At 27.2% G+C, this 13890-nt stretch overlaps 1 protein-coding gene across 1 annotated transcript in view; it reads left to right on the forward strand.

The window, feature by feature from the left end:
* The first annotated feature begins 332 nt into the window (after nt 1–332).
* Nucleotides 333–13890, forward strand: part of LOC136083055 (zinc finger MYM-type protein 1-like) — a 14877-nt gene continuing 1319 nt past the window's right edge. Inside the window, exons 1-2 of the mRNA XM_065802462.1 lie at nt 333–466; nt 13740–13882. Of these exons, the coding sequence (XP_065658534.1) occupies nt 333–466; nt 13740–13882 (277 nt within the window). The remainder of the gene's footprint in view (nt 467–13739; nt 13883–13890) is intronic.

Genomic DNA, 13890 nt, shown 5'->3' on the forward strand with positions numbered 1-13890 from the left:
AAGTTGTTCTTGCAGAACATGAGTCAATTAAGGTTTCTATTAAAAACATAACATTATACAATGTATCTGTTTTATTGGAGGACAGTACAATGAAGGAATTTGTGCAACATAATATGTAAATATAACAATGGTAGATGGAAAAATTCGAACAATTTTTTAGCTAGCAACTTTTATCAATGCTTTTTAGTGTGTGCTGCATCTTCCATCGAAATGAACAATCTATCTTTAGAAGTTCGAAAAAAGAAAACTTTAGAAGGCAATATCAGACATGGTACTTCAATTTGAATGCTTGGATAAGGTTTTTAGATTGTATGCTCCATATCTATTACAAGATGGCAATTATAAAGTGGCAGGCTAGGACTGAAGAAGAAAAAAGCATTGTTAAACTGAGAAAGGCTCAAGTTCAAGCTGAATTTCGAAAAAATCATGGATCTTTTCATAGATTAATAAAGAGTAGGTGGGGCAGGTACATCAAACGATGGTAACATAGCCAGACAATTTATTCAGCAATATAATCTCTCAGTTATTATAATAAACATACATGCAAATCTTGTGAAAAGGCCAATATTATTCTATCCACGAGTAATGTGATTATTACATTAGCTTATCAAAATTTAAAGCATTCCCCAGCCGGGATCTCTACGTCGATTCAACGTTGTTCAACGATGTCTCAACGTTAAAACAACGTTACAGTTTAAACGTTGTTTATTTGACGTTGTTTTGACGTTAAATTAACGTTAACAAAAAAAAACCCTGATTTTTCCCCCCAAAAAAAATTGGCTTTGCCGCATATGCGTTTAGTCCTGAAATTTATCAATCGGCAAATATTGATGGTAATAAGTTGCCGTGCAGAACATATTAGAACATTGCCGTGCAGACCATATTAGAAATTATCTATTAAAGAAATTAATTTGATCCGAAGTTCAATTGCAAGAATCTTGAATGCTTTTAATTGTCTTATTACTTGTTCTACTAGGATTCTAAGATTAGGTATTTTCATAGTTTTTTTTACTTCCGATGGCAGCATTTAATATAAACAACTTTTTCCAGGTGGTACATACTGTGGTACCAAATCAAGAAACTGTGAAGCTATTGTCAATTTTTTTATCGGAAATTGTTCATGGGTATGAACTTGATACAAAGTTAATAATTGAATTAGGTGTGATACTGACTAAAACTTTTTTTGTTTTATAATGTTTGTATTCAGACCAAGTCATCTTATGCAAGTCAGCATTTTTGATAAATAATTCTGTTGTATCAATTAAATTCTTATCAATTAAAATCTGTTGTATCAATTAAATAAATAATTTCAATAAATAATTCTGTTGTATCAATAATTAAATGTTTATCTTTGATATTGTCAAATCGTTTTGGTACAAAAAACTTTAATGCTCCTTTGTTAGGAATAAAAATTAAATGGCGTAAAACAGCAGCTAATCATTTAATCCATGTTGTAAATATGCGACTTGCTAGAGAAACTGATATATTAAATTTATGAAATAAATCTTCATCTGTTAACGCTAATCTTACTTTCATTAAAGTTTGTAACATTTCATTATTAGTGTAAAAATTTTGTTTTTGCTCCAAGTTTATTAGGAAACTTTTTTAATTTTCTGTTAAACATTGATTTTGTATAAGAGCCATTCTATTTTTTTCTTGTGACGGGAAACGCAATATCGTGTATGGCGTTGAAATGTTTTTTTTGAATATGGGTGTGTAATAAAATACTTTCATCTGTTTTTAATATTTTCGGTAAAATTCTTCAGATCCATATTTAACTAGTTTTTTATGCAAAATTTTATTATTTTCTTGAAGCCGTTTAATTTTATTTACGAACTCATCTAGAATTTTTTTTTAGTAATAAGGCAGTTAATTTTTATTGATAGCTTTTTTATTGTTTAGGATCAAAAATAAATCAATATTCAAATTATTTTTTACTGTATCTGTAATAGTATCTATGTTAACCTTGTGAAATATTTCTGAATTATAATTTACTTTCTTTTGTGCTGGCTCATTTTGATTACTTTACGGTAACAGAGTCACTCTCAGGAATTTTATATACATTTTTAATTTTAGTCTATTGATTTAAAAGGTATTTTTCTTTTACAGCTATACGAAAGCAAATCTATTGGCACCATTCTTTGAAAAGCATCATATCCAAGATTCAATGTTGGGTAGTCTATTTTAATTTATTTCAAAAAATGATAAGAACAAACTCTTGATTTTGCACCCGGACTCCAAACCTTTTCATAATTTTTCTATTGGGGTCATCCATAAATGATGAAAGTGTTTTTCTCAATTTTTCGACTCCCCCTTCCCCTTTGTCAAACTCTGTTAACTTTTGGCCAACCCCTTGTTATATGTGATGTCAGTTTTTGTGTACTCACACCCTAAAAAACAATAAAAATGCTCAAAAACCATTGATTTTTTTTTCTAAATAAATTATAGATATATAAAATAATAGATTTCATCAAATTATATTATAAAATAGTCGATATCTCATTAAATAATCAACTATGCAAATAGTATTATATATCTTTAATATAATATTCCCATGGGTTGATGAACTGATCATCAATTGAAACAATAAGTAGTGAATGCTCTCCGCGCTCTAAAATGATATCATATTCTTGAGGTACAATCAAATTCGTTGCGTCAACTTCATTTTCATCTAACCATTCAGCAGTTTCCTCACTCTTCTGCAAGGCGATGACTGCCAAAAATCATGCCTGACGCTTGGCAGTGATACGAACAGGTTGGACCCTTAATATTAGAGGGAGTGTTATAGCAGAAGAGTGGATAGAAGCGCGCTTCACAATTTGAAGCTGCAATTTCAGAATTGAGTCGATCTTGAGCCACTGTTCTTGCATTTTTTTTTATTTTTCGTGGTCAACAAACTCAAAGTTAATGCATTTTGTTGATCATCAATAACATATCGCTCATTGGTGGGTTCAACAAACTGTGAGGAATTCTTGCCAAATTCAAGTGAAGTATACGTGGGGGCAGAATGTTTTGCAGTATTGGCCCAAAATGATAATTGTTTACTCTTAAACTTCATTGCCTTTTCATTAAACAAATTGATTAAATACATTACCCTAGATTCTCAGTTTACATTATTCTAGATTCATAAATAAATACATTACTCTAGATTCTCAGTTTCCCTTCTTTTAATGAATTCCATATACTATGGACTTCTTTCTAGATATTAGCTTTTTTTTATTGGGATGAGCATTACCATACGAGACCATCAATAAGTTAAGTAATGTGGTTTTATCCATATTTTAATATTGATTTGTTAGTATTGTTTACATCACAATCAGAATAATGACTTTGCTCATCGTTAGCGCAAGCTTTATAAAAGAGTTTCTTCAACCCGTTGGGGAGAAATGAACGTTTCGAATTTTCAATAGACTTTATGTGTTTGCATTGCATCACGTTTTACAGTCGACTAGAGAGCAATTAGAGTTTCGTATTTGAAATAACGACAATTTAATTTCAAAAAATGACAAATTTATGAGTTTACTTTTATGAGTTTAATTTGAACCACATTTTATAATCCGCTAGGGAGTGAATGACGATTGTGAACTTTATATACAAAGAGGTTATATTTCTAACATAATTTGATACGCAGTCAAGTGGTAATATAATAATAAAACGATAGTAATTTTTATTTTGCGTCAGTAGTCGTTATTTATTTCCTGTCTCTGGAAAACTTATTATATTAATTTATAATATTATAATATAAATAAGTTAATAAAATATAACATCAAATTCCATGCAATTAATATTAAACTCCCCGCAATTAATATTAATTTCCTTACAGACAAAACATTATTTCTATACGATTTAGTAGATGTAAATAACGTCATTAAAACTTAAAAAAAATAATTTAAATTGACATCATTTTTGCCTCAACACACCTTCCCTATTGTCAACTTTTTGTTGACAGTGTCAAACTTTTTAGCACTCTTCCCCCCCCCCTTTATTTACTGACATCATTTAAGGATGACCCCATTGATGAGTAGTTTTCATATATTTTTTCTGTCCAGCTCTTTGTTTTTGGAAAGGTATGCAACCTATAAAAAATTAATACTAATTTAGCTGTAAACAGTTACTGTTGGCTAGCATCAATATACCTAATATTTCGTTTTATTTTGAATTAGATATGTAACATATATTTTAACAAGGAATGTTTTTATTTTTTATAAGCTTAACCCAACATTGAATCTTGTAAAAAGTAAACAACAACAACAACAATATATATATATATATATATATATATATATATATATATATATATATATATATATATATATATATATACACACTATACCTGAACGGCGCTTCACAAGATTATTTTAGATCATCCCTTCATACCCCATGTTTTCTCTCCTTTAACATACGTTTCTCTATTTAACTTGCAAAATTATTTTGTTTACCTCCCAGATTTAGCGCATGACATTTGTAAATGCTTGCGCATGTCAAATATCTAACTTCACAAATCGTGTTTTAAGCGAACACAAAGCAAAGTTAGTAGTATATGACATGAAATCCTAAATGTTAAATCGGTTAAATAAAAAATTCATAACAAATATATATTTATAAATATGTTCATAATCAAATCAAATCAAATATATTTCGAAATAGGTTATAAATTTTAAGAAAATTTACAATAGTACAAGTATTAATATAAAGTTAATACCTGAATATACATACACTACAAGACATAGTCAATGATGAAAATAGTAATAATAACTGATATCAAAAAAACTAATTATAATAATAATGATATTAAAAACAACAATAATAATAGTGACAAAATGATAACAATTATAATAAAAAGAGAATTTCCTAAATAAGGACAATGACAGCAGCAACAAAAATTTAGTAAATAATGACAGCGACAACAAAGATATAGTACGAAGTAGAAAATGGTTGAATGAAAAGAGATAAATAAATAGATAGATAAAGAAGGCCAAAATATTGGTACTAATGTTAATAATATTAGAATAAAAAAGGTTTAAAAGTGGCAGATAGAAAACCGAAATTTCAATATGTTAAAAATATTAAATTAGAAACTGAAGAATCACGAATCATATATATATATACAATAGGGAATTTAAATATCAATTTGTAGATATATTTAATTGTATATTTTTAACAAATAATTAAAAAGCTTGACTTAACAGTCAGGGATTGAATTAAGAGAATTAAGATCAGGAGGCAGTTTTTTCCATGAGCTAATAGATTGATATTTCCATGTATAGCAGAGTGGTGTTTTGGAATAACTAAGTTTAAGCTACTGATAAAGCGAAGAGGATTGCGACTATTAAAGAAATTGTTGAATGTAAAGTAATTGTTGAAAAGTAAAGAAATCGTTGAATGATAGGGGAAGGTTTTCGTGATGATAATTTCAGACAAATTAGCAGTTAAAGTATATCACAAGGTTGCCTAATTTTATTATATTGGAAATTAGGTATGGCACATAAGATTTAAAATTATAGTACCAAAAAAAAAATTTTGAAGATGGGACAACCTTAAAATGATTTGCTTATGGGATTGTCCCCATACTTGACATGCATATCTTAGATGGGACCCAATAATAGCATGATATATATTTAGCAGAGTTTCTAGATTGACATAATGGCGGACTTTGGATAGCATTTTATTAGATCAGTTGAGTTTATTGCTAATTCATTATGGGAAACCTGTCTAAACCACACTAATTTAAAGTTTATTGTTCCACAACTGTGGACCAATGGACTATAAAAATTTTTAAATACAGTTGGACTCTTGTAATTTTAACTTCTATAATTCGAAAGCTCTTTTTTTTTTTTTTGAGTAAATTTTACTTCCACATTTCCACACTTGTGTGGATTGGATGGTTCTCCAAAGTGACATCTAAATGCCATTATGAAAGAGTTAAAACAATTTTTTTTAACAAGATCCTCTTCTTGATGTTAACATGAAGCAAGTTGTACTGGGTTACATGTTACCAGTAGCAGGATAACCTGACCTGATGGATTTATATCGAACAAATTATTTGGTAACCTCTGGATTTAATATTAAGGATTGAAGTCCTATAAATTAAAAATTCATTTAATTCAAGCATATTTTAAAACCCCTTAAGGATTCCAATTATGTGAATAGAACTAAATGCTCATGTTAAATGAGTTTTCAAATTATAAAAGTTCAATTCCTAATATTAAATCCAGAAGGGACCAAATAATTTGTTTGATTTTAATGATCTTTTGAATTATAGAAACTTGAATAACAAGAGTTTTTGTTTTTTTACAAGATTCACTTTAGGTTGTCAAGCTAAATGTTAATTATTTCTTAGTTAATATAATTCTTTTTTATAATTATTACATTATATTTTTTGTTTATCTTTACTGACGGCTTGCGCTTTAAGTTTGATAATAAACTTTTTTTTAATTATGATTGTTCTGTTATTTTTGTAGCAATTATTGGGTATTTGAGTTAACTAGCCTTTAAACAAATTTAAGTTTCTTTTTTTCAAGTTTATACTTGTCAAATATGGAAGCAAAATATTTGTGATAAAAAGCTTTTGAAATCAAACTTTTTATCAAATTTTTGATGAGTTTTGCATTTTTTTAATTAAATAGTCTAAAGTTTTTTAGTTTTAAGTCTGGATCATTTTTAACAAAAGCAACAACAAAATTTTATCAGAGATATTAATAATCTGTGGATATGAATTTCTTAAACTTTCAAAATTCTTAGTACGCATAAGTGTCATTTTAGTTTTTTATTTTATTTGTATTACCTGAAATATTCATCCAGATATTATGCATTTTTCAAAAAATTGTTTCTATAAATTAGGATTCAATTTTGTGAATTAAGATTTTTAATAGATCTACTGTGATTTGGAATTAGCTTTAACATGACAGATAAACCAGTGCTTGGCGATTAAGGGTTTGCCTAAAATTTTAAAGCGATTAATGAACCAGAGGGAGTGGTTGAAAATATTATTATAAAACGAGAAAAATCCTAATACTCAAAGTTTATTATTAACTTAATCAACATTTTTAATGTATGTTAAAAACTTTCTTTTTTGAGGTAGAGAACGAATAAATTATGCATGTATATGTTATTTATATTTAATTTTCAATATATATATATATATATATATATATATATATATATATATATATATATATATATATATCATAGTTTAAAAATGATGAATATAAATTTGCAACCCCCTCAAATTGAGGGGGGTATAAACTTTCTATGATCATAATTTTTGAACGCTAAAATATTTTACTATGAAATTAAAGATTAAAAAATGATTTGGGCCCCCCTACATATATATATATATATATATATATATATATATATATATATATATATATATATATATATATATATATATATATATATATATATATATATATATGGAAACTGCGCAGGTATTGGATTCCAACAGTCGGCCCTAGCCTTCTTGACGCCCGAGTGAGAAATTTATCATGTATACTCATTCAAAAAAATGTTGTTTTTTTGAATAAAATAAAATACTTTTACATTTAGATTTGTTTAAATTTAAACAAATCTAAATGTAAAAGTATTTTATTTTATTCAAAAAAAACAACATTTTTTTGAATGAGTATAAATGAACACACGAAATTGATTCCAAGTTTTCATGTCTGATGTGAAAGGTAACCTGGACTGCATGTAACTTGAATTTTCTATTCTAGGCGCAATAAACTGGCTGTTAACACAACCACACGAATAATTTCTTGAGATTATGCTATAAAGAAAAAAATATTAGCTAGACATAATTTTAGTAAAGTGGAAAAAATTTAGTCGTATTCGTCTAATAAAGCTTTTCTTTATAATAGGGTATAAATTAAGGTTGCATGGACCAAATCCAGGATTAATTAAGATAAACTTTGAGATCACCAGTAGCGGACAGGCTAAATATATTTTACCGGCCAGGTAAATAATTAATGGGCCTATACATATTAAATGTTACATGACAAAATTGTGCGAGTGCAACGTCAACTTGACTTTTAACAGCATTCTATGCGTATTATGCTTTGCAAAACTTGAAATTACAGTAGAAAACAAATTAAGAAATAGGAATTTATATGAAACATTAGGTGCCAATGTTTAATTTCTTCAAGGTCGATTTGTCCGCCACAGAAGGTCAGAGCGGAAACTTAAATGTTTTTTACAACCTTTTATTTAAATTCACAATACTTAATCCCGTATTCTTGCCAATGATATTAAACTTCCAGACTAGCTAATTTCTAAAACTTTCGTGTTTCTTTAGTACCAAAGACAATACATGTTAAAATTGTATTCAGGGCCGAAAACATAAGGGGCTGATGCAGTTGCCCCACCTTATCGTAACGAAATCTTGCCATTGATTTTAGCTTTCTTCTAGACTAGCTAGAACTTTGAAACATGCAGCATAAGTGTAGTTCCCATTTGTATTTTTAGAGCCGTACCCCAACATTTTTTTAAATTTCATTATAAACTTTTAGGTCCTCTAATTTTATCGTAATATTTTAACGGTAGAAGGGTTTATAAAAAATTTTAACGAAATTACTGAAACAGATCTAGATTGTGTGCAACTTTTTAACAGTCTTTCACAAGTCTTTTTTTAACAAAAAAGAAGGGTTTTTCAATTCAAACTAACTCGAATACATATATACAATGAAATTACAAGTATATATATACATACATACATATATATATATATATATATATATATATATATATATATATATATATATATATATATATATATATATACATATATATATATATATATACATACATATATATTTATATATAAATATATAAATATACATTACTTCAAATTTATGTTTAAGGTAAACAATGCTTTGCAAAAATTTAACTTGATTAAAGCCTGGAAGCAAAAATACCCCAAAGATTGTGCAGCCTCAAACCTATATGGGAGGGCAATGAGTTATTAACTCATTTCTCTCACAAATGAACTTTAGGCTGCAATTTCCTGCTTCCAAATTCCAATCAAGAAATTTTTTGCAGCACATTTGACATAAGCATTGGCAGAGCTTCAGATTTAAGTATGCCCATGCTTATGTCAAATGTACTGATTTTTTGATTGGAGCTTGGAAGGAAGAATTTGCAGTCTAATATATATATATATACACACACATATGTAAATATATACATAATACATAATATATATATATATATATATATATATATATATATATATAATTTGCAGAAGCAGAATTTTTTATAGCTTCTGATCTGAAATTATAAGCCACTGTAAAAGCTTGAAATTAATATATAACATATTTTTACTATAGTAATAAATATATTTTTTACTAATTAAATATAAATTTAAATACATATATACATAATATATATATATATATATATATATATATATATATATATATATATATATATATATATATATATATATATTTATATGTATATATATATATATTTGTATATATATATGTATATATATATATAAATACATATATATACATATACATAATATATATATATATATATATATATATATATATATATATATATATATTTATATACATAAATATATATATATAAAATTCGTAATAGCAGAATTTTTTACTGATTCTGATCTGACTGTAAAAGCCACTGTAAAAGCTTGAAATTAATATATAACATATTTTTACTAAAATAATAAATATATTTTTTACTAATTAAATATAAATTTAAATATATATATATATATATTTATATATATATTTAAATATATGTCATATATATGTCAGTGTTTTCTACAAATAGAGAATATATATATGTCAGTGTATTCTACAAATAGAGTGCTCAATGTTCCTAAAGAACAGAGCAATAATAAATTAGTAAAGCACTTATTTAATTATTTTCTTCAACAGCATGTTTCTTCATCAGTAGGTTCATCTTCCTGATGAACCTACTGATGGAGAAACATGCTGTTGAAGAAAAAAATTAGATAGGTGCGTTTACTAACTTATATAAATATATATATATATATATATATATATATATATATATATATATATATATATATATGTATATATATATATATATATATATATATATATATATATATATATATATATATATATATATATATATAGATATATATATATATATATATGTATATACATACATATGTGTATATATACATATATATATTTATTAATTAGTAAAAACACTTATCTAATTTTTGATTACTTCAACACTGTGTTTCACCATCAGTAGGTTCATCAGGAAGATTCTTCCTGATGAACCTACTGATGTTGAAACATAGTGTTGAAGTAATCAAAAAATAGATAAGTATTTTTACTAACTTATTATTGCTCTGTTCTTTTTGAACATTGAGCACCCTGTTTGTAGAATACACTAACATAATTTATATATATATATATATATATATATATATATATATATATATTATTTTATGTTAGAATTATTATTTTTTTAATTTCTTTTTTTTGATGTTTTTTTAAAGTTTTTCTGGCTAACTTGTGCTTTTCTTTTAAGTCTTAAGCAAATGAAAATGTACGAACACGTATAAATAATGTCAAGATTTGCTCTAATAAATTTCAGCTGATCTCTTTATCTACTTTTGCATTGTTTTATTTGTTTTCCACAATCCCCCTCTGTCACGTGCATCAATAAGTGTCTGAGTATCATCAGAATCTGTTTTACATGCAAGTAAAATAGCTCTACATGGTTTGTTAAACTGACTGCAGTAGTTTTTACTGAAACGATATTTACTATAACGTTTAGGAATACTATACCCACTAAGGTACTGCAAATATTTCAGTTTTCTTTCAGAAAGTAAGTTAACAGTATTAGACTTTAAAGAATGTTCTGAAGGTACAGTTTTTTCAGAAAGATGAATAACAAGATGATTTGCAACTTTAACTATAAGAGTATTTACTAAAGTTACATCTCCACCTAATATTTCATTTATAAAACATTTTTAGACAACAATCCATAAAAATTGGTATAAAATTTTTCGATATCATCATTAAAGATATAAATTGTTGTCTTTATAACTTCTACAAGGTGTTAGCATCCTCATCTGAAAAAAATATAGATTTAAAAGAATCACGAATAGTTGATGGTAAGCCCATATCATTTGCAACAATAGCCACACACTCATTCAAAATACATTTTAACTTCAAAGGGTGTAATTCTTTCAAAGAACACTCTATCATAAAATCATCCGAGCACTCAGATTTGTGTTTGCACTTAATGTGTCTTTCAAGTCCTTTGATAGATTTAAAATCTTTTCTACAAAGATTACGTTGAAGATTTGATTTAATGCTTCATTTGAAATTTCAAAAACGGAAGCATCTACTTCTTTGTTATAATCGACATCTTCGTTTAAAAAACCATCATCAAACAATATAAACATATCATTTAAACTTATATATGCTAAAATTTCAGCTTCATTTGTGCCATATTATTTGTATTTGTGCAGGATGAGCGAATCGCATAAACCTATTTCAACTTAAAAATCAAAGTTCAAAGGCTGCGGTCCGTGTTTCTCGACTATCTATTTCTTGTGACTATGATTTAACTTTTTTAGCAACGACGAGTTGATATTCATCATCAAGAACACATTTTACATCCTTGTCACGATTTAAACCAAAAAGATATTTACTTTCAAAATGGTAAGCACACATGTTTTTGTTACTTAACTTTCTTTTATTCTATTAACAATAATATTTATAGAAAAAGTACATTTATTTGTAAGGGGGCCTATGTCTACGTTTATTCTCAACTAACCGCATATTGCAAAGGTTTTAAAATATATCGTTATAGTTTATAAATATGTACCAATATGACTATCACTTTAGGTTGCATGTCTGAGGAACATAATAAATGTCACATGATATCTATGTAAATAATTACATTAACATTCACAAGTAGATACACAAAGGCCCTGGTCAGATTGGCCAAGAAAAGAACAAGTTAAGTCTAAGACACCATCCCATCACAAAATACTGGTGTTTTACAAATTTTGATCGCGTGCTCAATTTTACCTAGGTAGTGTCCATAGGGTATCGACGAAAGGCGCCAGACCTTCGAAACTCCCTGACGATAACTAATGGTCGTGATGAGAATGTCATCTTGACACTGCATGGGTAATTGGATAATAAAACACCTATATTTTAATCATCTACTACTCAATACACTGATGTTGTCATTCTAAGATTTATACTAATATTTCTAGAATTTATATTTGTTGATTTATGCCTGTAACGTTATACTTTATTCAGATTGGATCATTAAAACATTACTCTAACACCTATTTAACACAGTGTATGTGTGAAATAGCCATTGCAATGTGTGTAATACTAGGCCTGTAAATCGAGTCGAACGAGCCAAGCCTGCCAGGGCTCGGCTTGGCTCGTTTACATACTAAGAGTTATCAGGCTTGGCTCGAGCTCGTTTCGAACATGAAATTCTTTGTTCGAGCTCGGCTCGTTAAGGATTAGTATTGTTTGGGCTCGGCTTGTTTTACATGTTGCTCGAGCTCGACTGGCTTAAAAATCGAAATAATTATTGTAACCTGTTAGTTTAAAGCTCGTTTAGTAAAAAAAAAATTTTCGTTAAATGCTCGTCTGAAAATAATGCAAGTCCAAATCAACAAATAACATAAGCAATCTTACAATCTATTAAACATGCAAACAAACAAAATAATGAAATAAGATCCCACAAATCTATTAGCTCAAAATAAAAGTTAAAACTAATAGTTCAATGTTTAAACGTAATGTTCAAAGTTCAAACATAATTTAAACTGCTGCTCTCATTGCATTGGATATATATATATATATATTCGAGCTTTAATCGAGCCTATGATGTTCAAGCTCGGCTCGTTTAAGAAACGAGCCTAATATTTTGTTCAAGCCCGGCTCGTTTACCATTCGAGCCGAGCATGAACGAGCTCTTGTCGAGCCGATCCGATCACTGAGCCGTTCACGAACACGAGCCAGGATTTACAGCCCTATGTAATACACATAAACAAGTTATGAAAGCTTTTGAATATATATATATATATATATATATATATATATATATATATATATATATATATATATATATATATATATATATATATATATATGTATATATATGTATATATATATATATATATATATATATATATATATATATATATATATATATATATATATATATATATATATGTATATATTTATATATATTTATGTAGGTCCGGCTCAAAGCGTGTTCGAAGTGTGCAATGCACACAGGCGCCGAAAACACAATGGCGTCTGCAAGATTATATGAAATATAAATTTTATACAATATGAAATTATATTTTTTTAATTTTTAATTTGTGCAAAGTAATTTTTTTGTTTTTTTAATAATGAAAAGGCGCCTCCAAATGAATTTTTATTACCAAAAGAATCTTAACGTCTCTTTTTTCAAAATTTAGATAAGTATTGTATTTTCAGCGCCACATAAAAATGTTGTCAGTTAATTTTCATTTTCACTTTGAAAAGGAATTTAAATGTTATAAGTAAGTGAATTTGAATCATAAACTCACTGTAAGTGAATTAGAACTATTATACTGAAAAAAAAAAAATAATTTGCTGTAACATGGATCGGAAACGGAAATTGTCTGGTTGGCAAAACAAACAAAATAGGGAAAACAGGCTGGAATAGCAATTTAAAAATCAAAAAACGTTGAACAGTTTTCTGCATGTTAGGAAAAATGAAGACATTTCTGATAAGATAGTTGAAGAAATCGATACACATGAGCGTGAGTATGATGAATATATTGTGACTGGTGAGAAGTCTGTATCTGAAACTGACGAAACTAACATTAATGTTGAATTAAATACTAGCACTAGTATACAG

Source organism: Hydra vulgaris, chromosome 08, assembly GCF_038396675.1.
Source record: "Hydra vulgaris chromosome 08, alternate assembly HydraT2T_AEP".
In the NCBI taxonomy this organism is placed as follows: domain Eukaryota; kingdom Metazoa; phylum Cnidaria; class Hydrozoa; order Anthoathecata; family Hydridae; genus Hydra; species Hydra vulgaris.